Raw genomic sequence first — 22,872 nt, 5'->3', positions numbered from 1 at the left:
AACAGCTATGGTTCTATCCTATGGAATCCTTCCTGGGCATTTTATTTCATAAATATATTAAAACCCATATTCTTTCTCTTTCAGCACATCTTGTGTTCCCAATCAACCATAAAAGCAATAACACTGAGAGCAGATAAATATAAAGAGTGAAAATACGGCAGATAAGAACACACCCTGTTAAAAAGTCATTGTCTGGCACTAGATTAGAATGATATCAAAGTAGGTTGCAGGCAACCCTCCTTAAGGGGAGAATTCTTTCGATGGGTGTCACAACAGGGGAAAAAATCATTCTTACTCTCCATTTCGCTTAGTTGCATGAGAGGACATCTAAGGTGTAACAAAAAAAAAAACTGAGTTGGAAGACAGCATAACAACAGTATATTTATTTATTATTTATTTACTTCATTTAGAGTGGCTTAGAACTCTGGTACAATTCAATGAAACCCTATATATCCATGAGGGAAAATGGCTCAATCGTGTTTCTTTGTGAATTTTTCTCTGTTTGTTATCGAAGAAAACATAGGTTTATTGGATGGAAGAAGGTTACACAAACACACACAAAAAAATAATGATCAACAGGAGAAACTTGCTTTACACTGATAGCTGGGGGTGAAATGAGCAATCTGATGGCAAACATGGATACATCTTGTGTTGCATACATGTGTCGATATGGGCATGAGTGAGAGACATAGTTATGGTGAGTACTTTGAAACTGAAGACTTATAGTGCTACCAGTCCGGTGGCATTCTGCATCAAATTTTCCTTCTTCGTAGTTTTACTTTCTGCCAGATGAAATATGGAGGAATAGGAAGATATGAGAGGATGACAGAGAAGTCAGCAGTATCTGAGCCTCCATGGAAAATTCATGTATACACATACAATGCACAACTTAAAGATGGGTGTCTAACTTCTTTTTAAAGACTACCAAAGAAAGAGTGACCACTCCAAGGCAATCTATCTTCTAGTGAACAGTCTTTTACTATAATGAAACTCTTCCTAATGTTTAAGGATGAGCAATGTCACACACGTGAATGGAAGGATAATTTCTCTGAATTCCTCCTCACCACTGAAGGCAGGAGAACTGTGTCTTTTCCCATAATTTCTGACCCATTATAATACTTTTGTGTCCCTCATCACAACCACTGCCCAACCTCCATTCACAATGCTCCAAATATAATTGTTTATTCCAACTGTCCATCTGTCAGGGGTACTTTGAATGTGCTTTTCCTGCATGGCGGGGGGTTGGACTAGATGGCCCAAGCAGTCTCTTCCAACTCTATTATTCTATGATTCTATAAACTAGAATAGGTCCATTAAGTCAATAAAATTTAGATAAATATTGACTGAGGAATTTCCCATTAATTCAGTGGGCCTACTATTTCGTTATGACTAGCAGTTGGACCAAGACCTCTGGAAGTGAGACAGAGGGTTGGAGAGCAGTCCTGGTATCCAGCTGCTTAAAACCTTACTTCCATGTAATGGAAGGACCTGATGTGCCTCTTCCAATCCTATTGAAAATGGAAAGAAGGAAGAGACACAAGAAGATGAATGGATCTTATAGTTCAAGCATGTGGATCTTATAGCTTGAGATCTATAGGAAAATGAGGCTTGCACATATCTGTGTGATCACACCAGTATGTAGATGATGCAAAGACAACAATATATATCAATAAGGTTTTTATTTGTTTGTTTGTTTGATGGTTTGTTTTTAAGGAAGAATAGCATAGGTAAGCTATGCGTTGCACATGAAATTGCACAAATGATTAGTAGAGAAGATGTGCTTTCATTAGAGAAACAATGTGAACTGTTCACAGGACAGTTACAATTAAGTGCCACAATGATAATCTGAAGAACAATATTTTGTTCATAAATACATCCTCTTCTCTGTTGCTTCAGCTCCTTGTCTATCATCAGTAAACGTAGTCAGCAGTAAATCATTTCATAGTACCCCTATTCTTTGTAGAACACAGGTTCAAGAGAGTTGTGGTCTTAAGAGAAATCTTCACCCATAGTGAGGGCTTCCTAGAACGTGTCACTGACTGACTGATTGTGGGCACCAAGATGTATCTGGATAAAGAAGGCAATGGAGTGATCGGAATCTGGAAAAGAGAGGGGGAGAAGTACATAAAGAGGCAGCTCATGCCATTGGGGAAGAGGGGCACAGAGGAGAAGTGCATGCTCCCCAGTGCCCTATCCAGCACCAGATGCTCTCACACTGCACTGCAGTGGAACTCTCTAATCCTGTGCAGATTTAAAAGGAGCTACAGCCAGAGTACATCCTGTTCAACCCCTTGGGTCTGAAAAACCTTGAACATTTGGCTTCAGTTTCAGCCCTTGCAATAAAGGTTCATTTTAAAAGATTATAAAAGACAGTAAAGCATGAACAGCAGGAATGAAGCCAACACAGAATTGGCTCTACATCCCCCCTCCCCCACCCATTTGCAGGCCTTCATTCTTCCTCTGCACAATCTCTAACCGAAGCTCCATTGGTGTCCCCATATGACTCTACTTTTGCTTCCTACCCTTATCTATTTACTTCATACTATTGTCAGCACACTGTGGAGCAAATCAGACTTAGGACATACCTGGAAGGGTCTTCTTGTGAGGAAAAGGGACCTGCCAGTCTGATAGTATTGAGCTTTTTCTCAAAAATGCCATAGCTGAGCGTGACCTAGGAAAAACAGCAGAAGAAAGATGGTTGAGAAATATGTATGGTTTATGCTGCTTCTGAGGAACATTGGCCTTATTTATTTGTTTACTTATTTGAAACGTTTATATTCCACCCTTCTCACCCCAAAAGGGACTCAGGGTGGAGCACATTACATAAAATAACTATAAATATACACAAACATTAATTTCAGTCATATCTACTTTAAAATCAGCTGTTTATAAACATCTCAAGACACCATGCTTATGCCAACCTAAGATCACATGTAAGCCACACTGAGTCCCTTGGGGAGGTGGTAGCGGGATATAAATAAAGTATTATTATTATCATCATCATCATCATCATCATCACATGCCATAGTCTGGGGACAATTCTATAAAGTTTCCTACATCATTATCCCACCTATGCCTTTCATCCTTGCCCGTTTTAACTAACAGATCTAGTTTGGCAACTTGAAACTAGGAAGTTACCAACATTTACCCAAGAGATAGCTGATTGCCAATCTCTTGAAAAAAAAAGATAAATTATTTCCTTCTTTTTATATCTAATTTCAAACATTTTGATATTACTTTTCAAGTTCGAAACCCCACAAGTAGTTTAACAAGGTGAAAGTCTGAATCAATAAAAACAAGTCTCAGACTGAAACACAGGTCCAGATGACTGTTTCTAACCTCTGTATTCTCTAATGCTTCAACCCAAAGAATGAGAACCCCAAAGATTCCATAATACTCAAACTCTTCATAGTGCCTCTTCTTTAATTTAAGTAACTGCCACACAAAGAAACAGTGAAACTGAGAGCTAAGCTACACAAGGAGCACAATCAGGTGGGGTGGTTGATTTTGTGTGTGTGTCTGTGTCAGGAGCCACTTGAGAAACTGCACATCACTTCTGGTGTAATAGAATTGGCTGTGTGCAAGGATGTTTTCCAGAGGATGCTCAAAGGTTTTTATTTTTTATCATCCTTGTTGGAGGCTTCTCTCATGTCCTCGCATGGGGAGCTGGCGCTGACAGAGGGAGCTCATCCATGGTCTCCCCAGATTCGAACCTCTGACCTGTCGGTCTTCAGTCCTGCTGGCACAAGGATTTAAGCCATTGTGCCACCAGGGGCTCCTGGGGTGGTTGATGCTGGGATACAACAATTCAGAATGAAGACTTGCACTACTTGATGGGGGAGCTGAGCTTGGCTGGGCCTCTGTGACAGGAGGAAGCCAGGACAAGACCCCAAGACACAATGGGCAACCGTCACTTATACGCTGGAAGAAACCTTCAAGAATGGGTTTGTCCTTGAAATTTTGGTTTTGTTGAACCTCTACTGATAGAGCTACAATGAAATGGGGGTTCAAATACTTTTTATCTTTTATGTGTTTTAGTAGAATTTTTTGTATTTTGTTATGCTTTCCGTTGACGTTTACTTTTTCTGTTAAGTTTATTTAGATATTGTTATATACTGTCTAATGTGTTTATCTTGATGTAATTCTCTGGATGGTCTCTTTCTGGTAACGAATGTTTGTTTTACTAGTTGGAAACTGCCTTGAGTGCCTTTGGGGAGATAGGGCAATATAAAAATAAATTATTATTATTATTATTATTATTATTATTATTATTATTATTTGAAACACAACAAGATGAGTCCACAGCAGACAAGATCACTCTGCTGGCTGTTGCATTGGCTCACAGGTCAGACACTTCCCAAGTGTCTAGGACTGTGTGATGTATCGGCGAATAATGCGTGCAGATCCCAGTAAGGTGGCCTTCTGCAGCTGGCAGATGGTAATTTTGTCAGCAACGATTGTGTTTAAGTGCAGGCCAAGATCTTTAGGTACTGCACCCAGTGTGCCGATCACCACTGGGACCACCTTGACTGGCTTGTGCCAGAGTCTTTGCAGTTTGATCTTTAAATCCTCATATTGTGTCAGCTTTTCCAGTTATTTCTCTTCAATCCTGCTGTCACCTGGGACTGCAACATTGACAATCCATACTTTGTTTTTTAACACGATCATGAGGTCAGGAGTATTGTGCTTCAAAACTCTGTCTGCCTGAATTTGGAAGTCCCAGAGTAGCTTGACGTGTTCATTCTCTGTAACTTTTCTAGCTTGTGGTCCCACCAGTTCTTTGTCCAGGCAGATGGTATTTGTGGCATAAGTTCCAATGAATCATCTGAGCAACGGATGTAGTATGTGTCTGTGCATGGCAAAAATGTGAAAATAACAATAACAATAACAATAATAATAATAAGATCGCACAGACAGACTACAAGCAGAGGCATAAAAATGCTTGTAGTCTGTCTGTGAGATCTATTATTATTATTATTATTATTATTATTATTATTATTATTTTCACATTTTTGCCATGCACAGACACATACTACATAGATAGATGGACAGGTAGTTTTCCCATGCCATCTATCAAAAGAGTTCAAGCATAGCTCATATCACTTGATATTGCTGACTATGTGACTCTCCTCTTAGAAGGAGACTGGGCAATTTACTGGCACTTCTACTCAGTCCAGAATGGAAGAGGTGCCTTTCCCTGCCTGTTGACTGGCAGACGTTTTATTGGCTACTTAATTGCCTTTTCATTCCCTAGCCTATTATTGACAAGAAGTGTCTAGGGAAGCATTTGTCAGGAAAGCCTCATCTAAATAATGCATGATTGATTCAATCAGTGTCACAATTACTGAGGAGATGATGTGAATGACTGCCTTTCCATCAGCTCCTCTCTCTCTCTCTCTCTCTCTCTCAATCCTTCATCCCCCCCCCTTTTTTTTTTCTCTCTCGCTCTCACTCTCTTTCTCCTTCTCCTGACCCTCCTTGCCTCTCTTTTCCAGTTAACCCCAGCCACATTTTGATAGCCTGGCAAATCCCTATTCAAAGTAAACACCAGACTATCTGGTCACATATAACAGACGGAGAGCTAGCGTGCCACTGTCAGTAGCAAAGGGAAGGAGGCTGGCCCTAGCAATCTCCGCAGCGAAGAATGAGTTCATCAGCAAAAAGAATTGCATTGCCCCCAGGTACAAAATATAACACATCCCAATTGAACTGAGAAAATGCTACATCACTGCAACAGATGTGCAACGTCAAGGAGAGATGATTGGATCCCTGACACTACAATATGTAATGATGGGGTCATTTCAGGCACTACACAAACTCTTCATTTGGAATGTCTGCCACACTCAGGCATAGTCACAACCATCCTCTGTCATGTCCTCCCTCCCTCTCTGCATCATCTCACCTGCTTGGTTAGCTGGGGATTCTGTATAAGATGCAAGTTTTCCAGGTGAGAGTGAAACAGGTTACTAGGAACCAAGCGACTTGCTAATTTGCACTCAATGATGTAACCTACAGTACAGTCATCTGGGAGGTGAATAAGCTCTGATGTGATCAGGAAGTTGATGCCACTGGAGGAAAAAAAACAGAAACAGATACACAGTAATGTGTAAGAGTCTTGACAGTATAGAAGTGAAGACCAGGAACTGAAATTGAGAGGAGAGTGTCAGAAAAGCCTGATCTATGAGATAAAAGACTTATCTATCCCAGCATTATGTCTCCACTATGGTCAACCAAATGCCTCAATACTGCTCCTTTGGGGCCTGATCTACATTGTTGTTTAATCCAGTATCCGATCCCAGATTATCTGTGGCCTAGTTATTTGAACAAAGAAGAAAGCAAAATGCACATTTTCCCATTGTTATAATATTTTTAGATTTTAATGGAAAAATGAAAGAGAGGCTTACTAATGAGATTGCTATACCAGTCATCAGGAACAAAAACCAAAATATTGCTCCTCTGTAAATATCAGGACCCACACTTTGATCCTAAAGCAGGGATGGGAGTCATACAGCTCTAGAGTTGCTAGAATGAAAGTTGGAGAGAGCTTCTTATGAAATTCCTTCTTATGCACTAGGTACAAGAGCCATCTTCAGCTTTCACTATGCAGTTCTCCACAGGTTCATAGAATCACAGAATCATAGAGTTGGAAGAGACCTTGTGGGCCATCCAGTCCAACCCCCTGCTAAGAAACCAGAAAATCACATTCAAAGCACCCCTGACAGGTGGCCATTCAGCCTCTCCAAAGAAGGAGCCTCCACCACCCTATGGGGCAGAGAGTTCCACTGCTAAACAATTCTCACAGTCAGGAAGTTCTTCTTAATGTTCAGGTGGAATCTCCTTGCCTGTAGTGTGAAGCCATTGTTCTGTAACCTAGTCTGCAGGGCAGCAAAAAACACACTTTCTCCCTTCTCCCTATAACTTCCCCTCACATGTTTATACTGGCCATAATGTCTCTTCTCATACTTATCTTCTTCAAACTAAATATGCCCAGCTCTTTAAGCCACTCCTCATAGAGCTTGTTTTCCAGACTCTTGATTATTTTAGTCACCCTCCTCTGGACACATTTCAGCTTGTCAACAGGTTGTCAACAGTGCAGCATTAGCCAACATCGGATATGTTCAGGAATGCTGGTATTTCCAGTCCAACACCCTCTGGAGGGGCCATATGATTCCCATCGCCATGCTAAAGCTTCTCTGAGAATTTCTAAAAACTGAAATTATTCTTCACCCATTGCTCTTTTGATATCCTTGTTGCGTATGCATATGCTTTTGATTGAAATGAATACCCAGAACAATACATTTTGGTTCTAGTTTGTTTTACAAATATTTTCATTCTCTATTGCAACCCAGACTAAAAGGGTGAAATCTTACTAGATGGAGTCTGTTCCAGCAAGCTGATGTCAGGACGATGGGGAAAAGGAAAGAGTCGGCAAAAACCATATCCGCCTCTTCCCTTGCTGCCCAGAGGAATTTAAAACCGCATAAAGATACATATTCATGTAGCATATACTATCTTTGTTGTTGCCCTGAATGTAAAGAACCCACATGCAGTCAATGACTGAGGCTCTCCAGACTCAAACACCCTTTGCTCCTCACATGTAAATTGAAAGAATTCATTCTGTTCCCTTTGAACCCCTGTTTGCCTACACATCAGACATCCTCTGAATCGATACGCTCTATAAAGGAGACAAATGTGCTAATAAGTTCCTCAACAGGCAGCTTCCTCTTCCTGGCCTACTTCCTGCGTAATGTGAAAATTAATGACTTTGTTATTTGGTTAAACACTTCAAAAAGAGAAGTTCTTGAATTTTTTTAGTTCTTGTTTCTGCAAAAAAAAAAAAACATTTTGAAGCAGGAGAAGGATAATAACTGGGTGCATTGCAAAGAGATAAACATTAGGGGGTTACAAATATTCCAGTTTATAATACTTTGGTTGTCTTTATAATGGATACACTAATGAGTAAAAACAGCATTTTTCTATGAAGATAGAATCAAAGAGGTGCTAAATGGACAGACTACACAGTTCTATATGTGCTGACTCAAAAGCCATCGATTCAGTAAGACTTAATGCAGATTAAATGGAATCTAAATCAAATTATATTCCGCTAGATCCAAAATTGATTTCAGATTTGATTTTATATACTGAATTTATATTTTGTGCTTCTTGGTAGGAGCACATAGGTAAAGGGTTTTCCCTGACATAAAGTCTAGTCATGTCCAACTCTAGGGGCTAGTGCTCATCTCCATTTCTAAGCCAAAGGGCCAGCGTTGCACGTAGACACCTCCAAGGTCATGTGGCCAGCATGACTGTATGGACTCCTGTTACCTTTCCACCAAAGTGGTACCTATTGATCTACTCACATTTGCATGTTTTCGAACTGCTAGGTTGGCAGAAGCTTCGGCTACCAGCAGAAGCTCACCCTGCTCCCTGGATTCAAACCACCAACCTTTCAGTCAGCAAGTTCAGCAGCTCAGTGATTTAACTTGCTCTGCCACCAAGCGCATAGGATGTACCAAAGGATGATGCAGAAAGAAAGAAAGAAAGAAAGAAAGAAAGAAAGAAAGAAAGAAAGAAAAATATGCCTGATGACCTATATTTGGAGTCTACTATAGCTTGTAGCAGTTAACTGGTATTGTCTCTGACAATTGGTGCACATGGCTGCATTAAAATTAGAAGCACATTTTGCTGTCTGTTTAATAAATGCAACAAAGTTAAGATAAAACAGTTGTTGCAGCACCTATAGTTGCTACAAAAAGTTTTTAAAGATTCTCTTTAAGATTTAAACTGACTAAATTTCTTTGCTACCTCCAACCACAGTAGTTCTAATATATCAGTAGGATTAGCATTAAGTAGACTTACTCTCGTTAAGGCTATTGGTTGGATTTAGCACAGGTCTCCCCAATCCCTGGGTGTAACTGCATTGTAGAATTAAATCAGCATGGCACCACTTTAAGTGCCATGGCTCAATGTGATGGGATCCTGGTATTTGTAGACCGGTGAGGCAATGAGGTTCTGCATAGTTAAAACAACAGTATTCCCCGTAGTAACCTATGGATGTGAGAGCTGGACCATAAGGAAGGCTGAGTGAAGGAAGATAGATGCTTTTGAACTGTTTTGAGAGTGCCATAGACTCAGGGCCATAGCCAGAAAAAAAATTCGGTGTGGGGGGCAGGGGTTTGAAACTTTTTTTAGCAAATCATGAAGAGTAGTTCAATAACACAACATTTTTAATACATTCCAAAGACTCTTATTGCTCCGTAAAAGGTATAAGATACAAGGTATGCAAGGTTAGTAAGGCCTAAAATAGCAAAAAAAAAAGGGGGGGGTTAACCTGAAAAATTTCGGGGGGGGGGTTGAACCCCTAACACACACACACACACACACACACACACACACACACACACACACACGGCTACAAGCCTGCTTACACTGCAAGAAGATCCAACCAGTCCATGCTCCAGGAAATAATGCCCGGCTGCTCACTGGAGGGAAGGATATTTGAGGCAAAGATGAAGTTCTTTGGCCACATAATGAGAAAACAGGAAAGCTTGGAGAAGTCAATGATAATGGGGAAAATTGAAGGAAAAAGTAAGAGGGACCGACCAATGGCAAGATAGATGAGTGGTATCCTTGAAGTGACTAGCTTGAAGGAGCTGGGGGGTGACGACAGCCAACAGGGAGCTCTGGTGTGGGCTGGTCTATGAGGACATGAAGAGTTGGAAGCGACTAATCAAATAAACAACAACGAGGCACCAGTACTCTTTGGTAGAGAAGGCTTGTGAAACTACAACTTCCACAATTCCATAGCACTGAGCCAGGGCACCAGAGAGTGGTGTAAAATTGCATTAATTCTACAATGTAGACATGCCCCTTGTCTAACATGTTATGGTTATTTTAGGATCTATGTATATTCCTGATCATAGGCACAAACACGCAAGTACATGCATATCTGGGGAGGAGAAGGTTTTCTTGGGTGCAAGATACTGTTAAAGTAAGCTAGGTTGGATGGTTTCCCTTAGGTTGAAGTGTTTCCAAAAGTATTTCAGAAGACTACAGCTCTTACAGCTTATTTTTAGCATTCATGAGATATTGTTACCCATTGATTTCAGACAACGTTTTCTTCTTCCTCTCTACATGACTCATATTCATGTATTGACTCTCCCCCACCTCACTCCCTCCGTGCCAGGTATTTTAGCAGAAATAACAGATGCTAAGATAGTGTCTCAAGTTTATGTAGATTTGTGTTTCAGTGGCAATATAATGGAATAATGCTGCGAACTGGCCAAGTTTCCACTCATTTTCCGCCTCAGAAATTGACAGAGCAATCCTGCGTATGTCAACTCAAAAGAATGCCCCGCTGACTTGCTCTGAAGTAAATCTGTATAGGATTGTCTCTTAAATGTACTGCTGATGTATTGTTCAAGAGCATTACCCAATAAAAAAATCGGCAATGTTTCAGAGTCAAATACATATAGAGGACAGATCAAATCGTTGTATTGGAAACTGTGGTGATAGCATGATTTATTCAATTTAAATGTATGTATTAAATCTTAAATATATGAAATATATCAAACAGCTTACAGAACAGATCCTATAGTTGAAAATTATTAAATCATTTTACATTTCACAGTGTTACAGACTGGAGTTTCAGTCATCAAGGACTTGAATGCTATTCAAGAATCTGGTAATCAGTGAAGTATTGTCAGTAATGTAGCCTATTCCAAAGTGTATCACTTCTTGTTATTGTGCTTTTGTAATCCTGTATGTGGTGATTTCATTTGGATGTCTTCTCCAAGTCCATTTAAAATTGTTCTGATGTCATCTATTACAAGTTGAGCATGCCTAAACTGGAATTTGGAAATACTTCAAAATCCAAAATTGTCCACCGGGATGCCTGAGACAGTGACCAGTTAGATCAATAGAGATGAGGGTCAGCCCTACAGTAGCCAAACAATGTACAGGGCTGATCCATGGTAATGCAGAGCAAGGCTCCTTGAAGTGGCCTTTCCCTACATCAACCAAATCTGAATTCTGCCTCAGAATTCATCTGATTTAGGATCTGTGGGGAAAGTTAGTCCAGTTCCCAAACTATCCCTACTGCCATCTCATATTCCCAGGCTCAGGAAGCCCAGAGACACACTATGGCAGTGTTCTCAACCTGTGAGTCCCCAGATGTTTTTGCCTTCAACTCCAAGAAATCTTAATAGCTGATAAATTGACTGGGATTTCTGGGAGTTGTATGCCAAAACACCTGGGAGCCCACAGATTGAGAACCACTGCACTCTGGCAATCATGTTTTTTTTCCCCAACCTCTGTGTCAAGGAGGTCTCCAGGTCCAAGCTGTTCTCCATTCCTTGCTATAATGTCTGGGAAGGAAAGAGGAAGGGGGGGGGGGGTGTTCCTAGCTGACATCAGGGCCAGTGATGGAAAAACATGCAGGACTCATGGCCCATGGTGTGACTACCCTCCTTGACCTCTCACCCACTGTGTCACAGTAATCTCTGACCATGACAGGAGTCCTATCTGTTCTACTTGGGTGGTAGGAATGCTCTTCCACTTACATGATGGCTGGGAGGGTGCCTATGGAGACAAAGCCTGGGACCTATGAGGTATCTAACACACTATGAAATCCCCAGTTTTGGGTCAGTGTCGATCTGGCCTCTCACTCACTTTTCAGAAATTGGCAGCTAAAGATGTTATTTGGACCACATAAGATTCATAGCAGATGGAAAACATATTACTGTTATAACAAAGACAGTAAATATTATACTTTTATACTTTTCTTTTAAAAGAAGGGCTTCCTTTTATTCAGAAAAAGTGATTTGGGCTGGTTCTACACTGACCATATAATGCGGTTTGAACTGCACTAAAATGCATTATTTGGTAAGTGCAGAACCACCCTGATTTCTTGCAATAGACATAGGTCTTCTTAACTGTGTGTATTACAAGGAAAACCAACTGATTCCCAATCCATTTAAAATGCAGATGTGTGCTTTCCATCTTAAGAACAGACAAGCATCTCGAGCTCTGAGAAGGAGATCCCACTGGAGCATTGCCGCACACCCAAAGACCTGGGAATTACCCTGGACTGTCCTCTGACCGACAAGAATCACTGCTTGACTATTAAGCAAAAAATGGGTACTAGAAAGAATATCATACGAAAGCTGGCTGGCAGAACCTGGGAATCACAGCCAGATACAGTAATGACATCTGCCCTTGCACTTTGCTACTCTGCTGCTGAGTACGCATACCCAGCATGGAATACATCTCACCATGCTAAAACAGTGGATGTGGATCTTCATGAGACATGCTGCATTATCACAGGATGTCTACGCCCTACACTACTGGAGAAATTACACTGTTTAACAGGTATTGCACCACAAGACATCTGCCGGGAAGTAGCAGCCAATAATGAAAGGAGCAAGGCAATGATATCTCTGGCCCATCCCCTGTTCGGCTATCAGCCAGCACACCATTGCCTTAAATCAAGAAATAGCTTTCTAAGATCTACAGAGATGCTCACAGGCACACCTCAGCAAGAGAGAGTCCAAAAGTTGCAGGCTAAAACCCAGAACCTCAATCCATGGCTGATACTAAATGAGAGATTCCCTCCTGGACGCACAGAAGACTAGGTGATTTGGAAGGGTTTTTTGTTTGTTTGTTTGTTTGTCGTGTCAGGAGTGATTTGAAAAATTGCAAGTCACTTCTGTTGTTGGACTTGGAAGGTCCTGAACAGACTGTGCTCTGGCACCATGAGATGCAGAGCCAACCTTAAGAAATGGGGCCACAAAGTGGAGTCCATAATATGCAAGTGTGGAGAAAAGCAAACCACAGACCACCTATTACAATGCAGTCTGAGCCTTGCCACATGCACAATGGAGGACCTTCTCACAGCGACACCAGATTCACTCCAAGTAGCCAGCTACTGGTCAAAGGACATTTAATATAATGCCAAGGTTCTAAACATTGTGCTTTTTAAATACATTACAACTGTACCCTCTGTTTGCAACTGATATGATAAATAAAAAATAACTGTTGTGTGTGTGTGCCTTCAAGTTGCCTGTTGACTTATGGAAACTCCATGAATTTCATAGTCATGGAATAACCAGAGATGGAATTTAGGCTCCATTTTATGCAACATGAGTACATCTCATGCACCCTTACATGTGAGTAGATATTAATAAAACTACCCTGCAAATCTAGCAGGCAATGCAATTTATGTTTTAATAATTTACAATAAACCTCACTATAAAATCCAATTATCTTGAAATACACCGATAATAAAGGAAAGTTAGGTAGAGAAAATGATCTTGTCTCTTCTGTTCTTTGCAACAGAGGTCAGTTTAAAGTGACAAGGCAAAGTTCTTTTTATTAAAGGTTTATTAGAGGTTTTATATTTAAGAATCACACATCTTTATTCTGTTCTATTACTTGGACATGAAGTTATAAGATTTTTTAAAAAACAATAATCAAAATCCTAGCATTAAATGTGGAGAAAGATATGATGTGTCTGCAAAGCTTGTGGCATTTAGTGCCTGAAAATATATTACTAGCGTGGTTGCTTGAATAGTAAAGATATAGGTTTCCCCTTGACATTAAGTCTACTCATGTCCGGCTCTCCATTTCTAAGCCGAAGAGCCGGTGTTGTCCATAGACACCTCCAAGGTCATGTGGCCAGCATGACTGTATGGAGTGCCGTTACCTTCCCACCAGAGCATGTTTGATCTACTCACATTTGCATGTTTGCGAACTGCTAGGTTGGCAGAAGCTGGGGCTAAAAGCGGGAGTAAACCCTGCTCCCCGGATTCAAACTTGCCGACCTTTCAGTCAGCAAGTTCAGCAGCTCAGTGGTTTAACCGGCGGCTGCTGTTTGTTTGAATAGAGTGAAGAAAATTGTCTTCAAGTTGTTCAGGAAATTTAGAACAAGTTTCTGTTATAGGCTAATATAAAGATTTCTTGCTTTGAAAAAATCAGTAAGGGACAGTTGTTCTGCCACATATATTTGTTTTTCATTTATGGCTCTTCATATGTCATTTGGAGGGTTTTTTCTTTTTTTTCTTTTATGGTTCCTACAATTTAGTGCTAATTGTAAACCAAAGTCCTGGCAACAATATATTACTAAATTAAGTTGTACTGCAAGGAAGCAAAATCATACACAAAAAATTGGCATCTTTACAACATACAGTAAGGAGCCAGTGATTAGCTATATCAAATCATTTATTTTACTACCTTTCACCGCACTGAGTAGCAGCGAGGGAGCACTGGGTTCTGATAAAAGCACAAAACTGGGACACTAGGTTATTTTTTAGAATCCCCTGAACTATTTATTATGGCTCCGTAAGAGTCTGTGTGAAAGAAAACAGAATCTTTAATATTAACATGATAGAAGACTTAGATGATGTATAAACTAAGCCCAAATATGTCTTCATTAGCATCTCTTAAATATTTATAAAGAAGGAGACATATGTATCAGGACTGCTAGGAAATTTAATATTAATGGAGTGATATAAGGCAATTGTGTGGGAAAATCCTGACCATAATGACTATACATTGTCACAGCAACATATCTTTCAACATGGAAAGTCTGTAGTGGTTTATTCCACACACACACACACCCAAGAAATTTCTAGTGTATTTGTAAATATGCAGTATTTGGGAAGGATAATGATAACCCATTTAAAAAGCTGAGCATGCAAATAACTGAATGATTGAAACAACACTTAGGAAGTGTCTTCTTCGTAGCCTTTGGTGCTTGGACATTTTCATCCTTAAATTGAAATTTCCCAGGCTCTGGACCTGAGAAACCCTAACATGAACATTATCATCTGTTTTGCTTCTCACCTGTTATGGAATAGAGATGCAAAAGGTTTAACTCTCCAAATGTTTTCGACTACAACCCCCATATTGACCTGCCTGGGGCTTCTAGAGATATATTAAATAGGGCTTCAGAGGGCTGTGCCCAAACCTTGTCTGGAAGACAGTTACTTCTTTCAAAAAATGTATTTTTGAATACATACATGCAATTGACAATATCCCTAGCACACTGCTTCTTAAGCTGTGGGTCCTGGCCCCAAATGGGGTCCCCTAGCTCAATGTTGGGGTCATGAAAAAATGGTAACAATAAAGGCTTTCTGAATACCACCTAGTGGCTGTTTTAGACATCTACACAAATGCTTAAACTGGACTCTGCAGACGATGCTTCAGCTGTACTTCATAAAAAGGAAAATCAGTCTGTTTAACAAGCCTTGCAAAGCAATAAACGTTTGTTTTTTATATGTTTTATATACCCATAGACCTGAGATAACATAAAAAAGACTTGATGCAAAAAGTTTTAGACTGATTTTAGCTAAATTTTGTTTTTGTTCATGTTGTAAGCTGGCTTTGGTCTAACACTGAGGGAAAGATGATAAATGTGTGTGTGTGTGTGTGTGTAACCAAATATTATTATTAAGATAGAAAATCCTCCAAAATGCTCTGAGATTTAATTAACTGTTCTTTGAAAAAGATTAATTTTAACACAGTTGAAATTAATTCAGGGTTAAAATTAATGTATAATATCAAGAGCAATGTTAGTAAATTTAGTTTACTACACAAAACCTTTTAATTACAAACCAATTTAGAAAACCATGATCTTTTAATTAACATGCCATGGTAGAGTTAGCTATAGGACCAGAGGTAACACACAGAAAGGCTTCCTATTCCTGCTGACTGAGGAAACACTTTTGAAACGCTTATAAAACCAAGATTTCCACATGACTGCTAGCTGACAAAGTAATTGAATATATTAGTCCATTGCACTATGTTAGTGCATTTAGCCATTTGCTAAATTTCAGCAGCCTCTGACACTGCTCAATGTTAGCTTTTCTTTAATTTTTGAAAAGGGTTATTTATAGGAGATGAAAAAAGATGCTTTCATGTTGCACAAACTGTACTTAATCTATGCTATTCTAGAGCACTGCTTCTTAAACTATGGGACCCTGCCCTAAATGAGGTCTTCTTAGCTTAATCTTAGGATAAGGAGACTCCGTTGGTGCAACGGGTTATACCCTAGTGCCGGCAGGACTGCTGACCGAAAGGTTGGGAATTTGAATCCAGGGAGCTGGGTGAGTTCCTGTCTGTCAGCTCCAGCTTCTAATGGTCAGGACATGTAAGAGGCCTCCCACAGGATGATAAAACATCCGGGCATCCTCTCGACAATGTCCTTGCAGATGGCCAATACTCTCACACCAGAAGCAACTTGCAGTTTCTCAAGTACAGCTGAAGCATTTTCTGCAGAAAAGGCTTCACAATGTTGCTAAAAAATGTGTGTAAACAACTAATAGGTGGCATTCAGAAACTGTTTTTCGTGACCCCAAGACTTTTTTTTTCATGTCAGGAGTAACTTAGAATCATAGAATCATAGAGTTGGAAGAGACCTCAAGGGTTGGACTGGATGGCCCATGAGGTCTCTTCCAACTCTATGATTCTAAGTCACTCCTGACATGAAAAAAAATCTTGAGGTCATGAAAAAGTTTCTGAATGCCACATATTAGCTGTTTATACACATCTGTTAGCAACAATGTGAAGTGTTTACAGTGGATTCAGCAGAAAATGCTTCAGCTGTACTTGACAAAAAGGATAATCAGCCTCTGAGGAAGCCTGCCATAGATGCAGGCGAAACGTCAGGAGAAATGCCTCTAGAACATGGCCATATAGCCCGAAAAAACCCACAAGAACTGGATAATCAGCCTGTTTAGCAAGCCTTGCAAATGCTGGTTTTTTATCAGTAAATGTTTGACATGTATACCTGTTTCATATACCTATATACCTGGGATTGTGTAAAGATTTCTCAGTCAGAAAGGGGTCATGAGTAGAAAATGTTGAAGAAGCCCTGTTATAGCAAGCAAATTATGGTAGATAATCTTGATAAGTTGGTTGCTCAGCCTCAAGCAATCTTTGGCTCTTCAGTCTGTTGCTGGTGATACTATAAGCATACCATCCAACTATCCCAAATTAGCAGGGACAGTCCCAATTAATCCTCTGCCATTCTGCCTTTCCAGTTGCTTTAAAAATGGTCCCAAATGGGGTCCCCCTAGCTCCCCAGTTTCCTTCTCCTCCCACCTTTAGACTCACCATACTTCAGTTGCTGCAAAACATTCCATTAACTCAAGAGGAGAGGGAGGAGAAAGCAATGGGATGGAATCTTGCCTTTTCTAGTAGGACCAGGCAAAAGCAAACTAGTACTACAGCCTCTCCTACTTTGTGTCTTCCTTGTAATTAATAACTTTTGCAATATTGATGATATTTTGATGGTGATTGGCCACAAATGTCCCAGTTTTCAACAGGGAAATGTTGGAGGGTATGTATCATAGCATGGCCTCCTGTTAATTGGATGTGACAAGGTGAGGCTTATCAGGAAATTACAGGAAAGGAGATTCCATCTGAACATTAGGAAGAACTTCCTAATGTTCAATAGTGGAACTCTCTGCCTTGGAGTGTGGTGGAAGCTCCTTCCTTGGAGGCTTTTAAACCCTGGGGGTGCTTTGATTGTGTTTTTCCTGCATGGCAGGGGCTTCGACTGAATGACCCATGAGGTCTCCTCCAACACTATTATTCTGTTATTCTTTGAGATTTAGCTACCAATCTGGTCATGTTCTGTACACTGAGTGGAAGAAGTGGGCTCTCTTTTCTTCAACTCATGCAACAAAACACCTTCAACTGGTTCTGTGCTCTCATATAGGATATCTATATATGTGGATATATGTTTCCCAAAGGTCCCAAATCCATCTGAACAAATTTGTCTAAAGTTGGGGAAGAAACTTGCCGAAGATATGTTTTTGTTTTCTATAAAATGCAATTTTCAAAGGCGATGCAATTTTCAAAGGCGTGTACCAAAGTGATTTGATATATCTTGATAGTTTTGATCTGGGCATAGTGTTCCACTCCTAGCCAATAATGTACTGCCACCTATAACTCATTTTTTTGTTTTTGTTTTTTGTATTTGGTAATAAACTTCACATATAGAAACCCATTCTCAGCTGCAACCGAAAAAATAGCTTTTATCATACATGTTTGTCAACCAACTTGAAAACTTAAACATTGGGAAAATGGGGTATAAATCTCTTAATAGATTCATTGCCCACTTTTCTGATTTTAAAAAATATTGGTTCAGGTTTATACACACATTGTTTCTCTATTGTTAGATGAGAATCAGAAGAGATTTCAAGGCCAAGCAAACAATGGGAAAGTGGAATATAAATCTATTGATAGATTTATAATCCACTTCTCTGATGCTAAAATACTATTACTTCACAGAGATTATCTTCTCTTTCCATTGTTTGTGTGAAACAGAACACATTTCAAGGTCAAGCAAACAATAGGAAAGTGGGATACAAATCATTCCTTAGACTTTTGGGGCACTCTTCCTATTCTAAAACATTATATTATAATAAAATATTTTTGGTTCAGGGTAATACACATAATATATCATTTCTCCATTCTTGGATGTGAATCAAAGGAGATTTCATGGACTAACAAAGCAACTGGGGAGAAAGCTTAAACACAATCATAGAAAAGATACTGAAATGGATGTGAGCCAATATATCCACAAAATTACCATATGGACATGTAAGAAAATGTCTATAAAAAGGGGATATCTGTGGCGTGTGCCATATTTTCAGCTATTATCCTGTTTTGCTTTTTAATTATTTTTTGTTAATTGCTAGAGACATAGCTCTTGTATGGCTGGCTTTATTCATACTCAATAGCATTGCTCCAAAATATTCGCATAGCAGTGGACCAAGAACAATCTAGTTTCTAGACATTACAATTATGGATCTAAAAGAAATGAGTTGAGTTGGCATTTTCCTGCAAAAAAATAAATCCATTTGGCACTTTGCAACGCTACCAACAGGACAAAGAACATATTGCCTTAGAAATCTATATGTTTCTGAGGCAGCAGATTTTGGGCATTAAAAATATGCAGAAAACTATGCATATGCATCTGAAAAACGTATCGCCTAAAAAGCAGGAAAATACACTTCAGTCAATGGGGAAAATGTGTAAAAAAATACATTAAGAAAAAATATGCACAAATTCCTGTGCAGGATTTTTTTTTTTTATCAAATGGTCCCATGAATCATTATGGAACTTGGATGGGCTGCCAGGAGTATTCTGAAAAGCGCAATTGTGGTGAAGTGTAAATTTTTAACTTGCAGTTGTGTATAGTTGTGGATGGATGTTTTAAAAGGTAAGTATTTTAAGTTGCATAACTAAGGGGGATGGTAGCCAGCTCAGCTCATGTTGAGCTGGGTTACCATGGAAACAGGGGCGGAGCCAACTGCCACTTAGCAGGGCAGCCATTTTAAAACAGTTAGTCTACAGTCTATGAACTGTAGGAGTGGCTGGTTCTGTTGAGTAGTGAGAACCAGGAAGGTAATCTGTAGTTCAAAAACTACAGGTAAAAGCTGATTCTATAGTAGAGAGAAGCAGGAAGGCTTTGGCTTTTAGCCTGAGTAGCTTAAATAAGTCGAGTTGACTTAATTATATTAATAGTTAGTGAATGAGAGAAAGGGTGAGAGAAACCCAGTGAGGATCTCTATTGCAACAGAAACATCACAAAGAAAGAATAAGCTTGTAAATGAAGTAACTTATTAAGGAAAGAAACACAGTTTAAAGAAAAATAAGTTTGAAACCTGTTTAGTGGAAGGAAGTGTGTGTCCTTCCCAGAGTTGTTAAAGGAATGTTATAAATGTAACCCTTGAAGATTTGTGCCTCTAAGAGTTAAGTTACATTGAAACCATCACGCTCCTTCTACATTTCAATAAACTTGTTACTGTTTTCCCCCTAAAACCTTGTCTCTGTTACAATTCCTTTCCAAGTTAAGTCACGCTACACGGAAGAAAGACCAAATCAATATTATTAGCTATAAGCTATGCTATCAATTTAATAAGCCCTTACAGAGTGGTGGCTCCTTTACAAACATTTACAAATTGGTGGCCTCATCACAAATTAGTGACATCTTCGCAAATTTTCACAGCAATGAAGTAAAACTGACAAATTTTTCACAGCTAGATTACCAATTATCACTAAATCCACAAACATATATTTCTTTTTCTCAATCCCTCTCTCTCCTATTGTAATATGCATGGAAACTTTCAAACATGTGATCTCAAACTTATTATTAACTGGGTTGTTGTGAGTTTTTCGGGCTGTATGGCCTTGTTCCAGAAGCATTCTCTCCTGATGTTTTACCTGCATCTATGGCAAGCATCCTATTGAGGATGCCTGCCATAGATGCAGGTGAAACATCAGGAGAAAATGCTTCTGGAACATGGCCATACAGTCCGAAAAACTCACAACAACCTGTGATTCAGACCATGAAAGCCTTCGACAATATATTATTATTAACCTTTTATGTGCCACCAAGAGTAATTTGACAGCTAACTGGGAAAAGGGCAACACTTCCAAAATCCCAAGATTAATGGCTGTGTGAGAAAGGACTGGCAAATAGCCAGAACGACTAAACTGACAATTATATAAGCATTTGGGCAAAGTGCCAGCTAGATAATATGTCTGTAGAACAGTTTGCCTTGTTTGTTCATTACAGGAATGAACAATGTAAAAACACATGTTTGGGTTTTGTTGTTGAAGGAGTTTTTAATTCATGAAACAACTTTTAAAACTTGTCTTTGCACTGTCTCTAAAAATGAAGTATTCCTTTGTTTCCATTTCTTTGCTTCATATTATGTATTATGAAGAAAGTTCTATCAAAAGAGATCAAATGCAAAAGAGGCAATACATCAAAGATATTGAAGACTTTGAGCAGAGTCTTCTGCATTTATACCAAAGAATAAAATATGTGTGTGGGACTGCACTTAAAGGATGCATCTACACTGTAGAATTAATGCGGCTTGACAGCACTGCCATGGCTCATTGTTAGGGAATTGTGGGAATTGTAGCTTTACAGTGTGTTTCACCTTCTCTACCAAATCCTGTTGGTGTCACACTATAATACAACTACCAGGATTCCATATCATTGAGCTATAACTGTTAAAGAGGTGTTGTGTTGCGTTAATTTTATAGTGTTGAGTTTTTCATAGAATCAGAGAGTTGGAAGAGATCTCATGGGCCATCAAGACCAACCCCCTGCCAAGAAGCCAATTACAGTTAAAGCACCCCCGATAGATGGCCATCTAGCCACTTCCTTTTGCATTTAGAAGATCACTCTATATTGCCATCACCAGGTCTTGTTTGGGGGTGGAGCGGACGAGCAATCCCAGAATTTACCTGTCAATGTAGCCAGCAGAGATAACAGCTTCAGAACTCTGGGATCCCAAAATATAACCTTTTCAAGCAATATCATCTTGAGGAGTCAACTTTGTATCTCTCCCTTTGCTCTGAAAAACTTTGACATCATATCTAATTCAACTGGATTTCATTTCTTTTGCTAGAGGGTTAATCCTACCTTTTACAAAATGGTCCAAACATGGTATTCCTGATGTTGTCAAAGGCTTTCATGGCTGGAATCACTGGGTTGCTGTGAGTTTTCCGGGCTGTATGGCCATGCTCTAGAAGTATTCTCTCCTGACATTTCACCCATATCTATGGCAGGCATCAGGTTTGTTGGAAACAAGGCAAGTGGAGTTTATATATCTGAAATAATGTCCAGGGTTGGAGAAGGAACTCTTGCCTGTTTGAGGCAAGTGTGAATGTTGCAGTGCCCAAACATGAACCAAGGAACATGAATGACTGATTCAACCAGAGAATTCAGCCATAGCAGAGCACTTGATGAACCAACCTGGACACAGCATATTATTTGAGAACACAGAAATGTTTGACCACTCTGACAACTACCATGTTAGACTACACAGAAAAGCCATTGAAATCCACAAGCAGATGGAAATTTTCAACTGAAAGGAGAAAACCATTAAAACGAACAAAATCTGGCTACCAGTACTAAAATAAACTCTAAACTCAGGACAGTAAGTAAAGAACAACATTCAAAAACAGGGAATTTCAGACAAGAAACCATCAGAGCCAGCTAATCACCTTCCAAAAAGGATTCCCCCAGGCAGGAAGCAGCTCAGCCTTGAAGCTGAAAGGCTCTTCAGTGCTAATCAAGGTGATCAATTGCAACATTCACACTTGCCTCAAATAGTCAAGAGCTTTTTCTCCCACCCTGGACATTATTCCACAAATCAATAAACCCCACTTGACCTTTTTCCCACAACAAACCTCACAACTGCTGAGGATGCCTGCCATATATGTGGGTGAAACGTCAGAAAATAATGCTTCTGGAACATGGCCATACAGCCTGGAAAACTCACAGCGACCCATGGTATTCCTGTTTTAATACGCTGGTGGTCAGAAAGCAAAATGAAAAAGACACAATTAGAAACTTCAGCACTATCACAATAAACCGACCTTTAAGCTGACTTGTGACTATTAACAACTATCTAAAACCTTTTTTACTGATATGTTTAATTCTGCTATCTCATGTTTATACCCTTATACAGGCAGTCCCCAAGTTCTGCAGGTTTGTTTTTAAGTCAATTTCTTTGTAAGTTGGAACACATAAATTTTTTAAGTGTAACTCCAGCCTCATATAAAGTGTGTGTGTAACACACACACACACTTACTTTAGATAGCATAGGGAAGGGTTAACACCCCTATGGTGTATGTTTTGCTGTCTATGCCCCTGTTCACAAGATTTCCCCTCACTTTCTGTCCCTGTGATCATTGGATTTTGGAAAATTTGGCTTGTTGTGGAAACAAGGATTGGTGAGAAAGCTTCAGTGGAGGGATAGATTTCTCTCACTTTCTGTTGTCTCACCCCTCTTTCTTAACTATGAGTCATTTGTAAGTCAGATGTTTGTAACTCGGAGACTGCCT

General features: G+C 39.6%; 1 protein-coding gene across 1 annotated transcript in view; it reads right to left on the bottom strand.

Annotated features, from left to right (window-relative positions):
- Positions 1–1,706: 1,706 nt before the first annotated feature.
- The window catches only part of MFNG (MFNG O-fucosylpeptide 3-beta-N-acetylglucosaminyltransferase), a 41,596-nt gene continuing 20,430 nt past the window's right edge, over positions 1,707–22,872 (bottom strand). Inside the window, exons 6-8 of the mRNA XM_060777006.2 lie at positions 5,903–6,068; positions 2,586–2,671; positions 1,707–2,099 (exon numbers count right to left, since the gene is read on the bottom strand). Of these exons, the coding sequence (XP_060632989.2) occupies positions 2,033–2,099; positions 2,586–2,671; positions 5,903–6,068 (319 nt within the window). The 3' untranslated portion in view covers positions 1,707–2,032. The remainder of the gene's footprint in view (positions 2,100–2,585; positions 2,672–5,902; positions 6,069–22,872) is intronic.

The sequence above is a fragment of the Anolis sagrei genome, chromosome 5 (assembly GCF_037176765.1).
Source record: "Anolis sagrei isolate rAnoSag1 chromosome 5, rAnoSag1.mat, whole genome shotgun sequence".
In the NCBI taxonomy this organism is placed as follows: domain Eukaryota; kingdom Metazoa; phylum Chordata; class Lepidosauria; order Squamata; family Dactyloidae; genus Anolis; species Anolis sagrei.
This window is presented reverse-complemented; position numbering and strand designations above follow the sequence as displayed.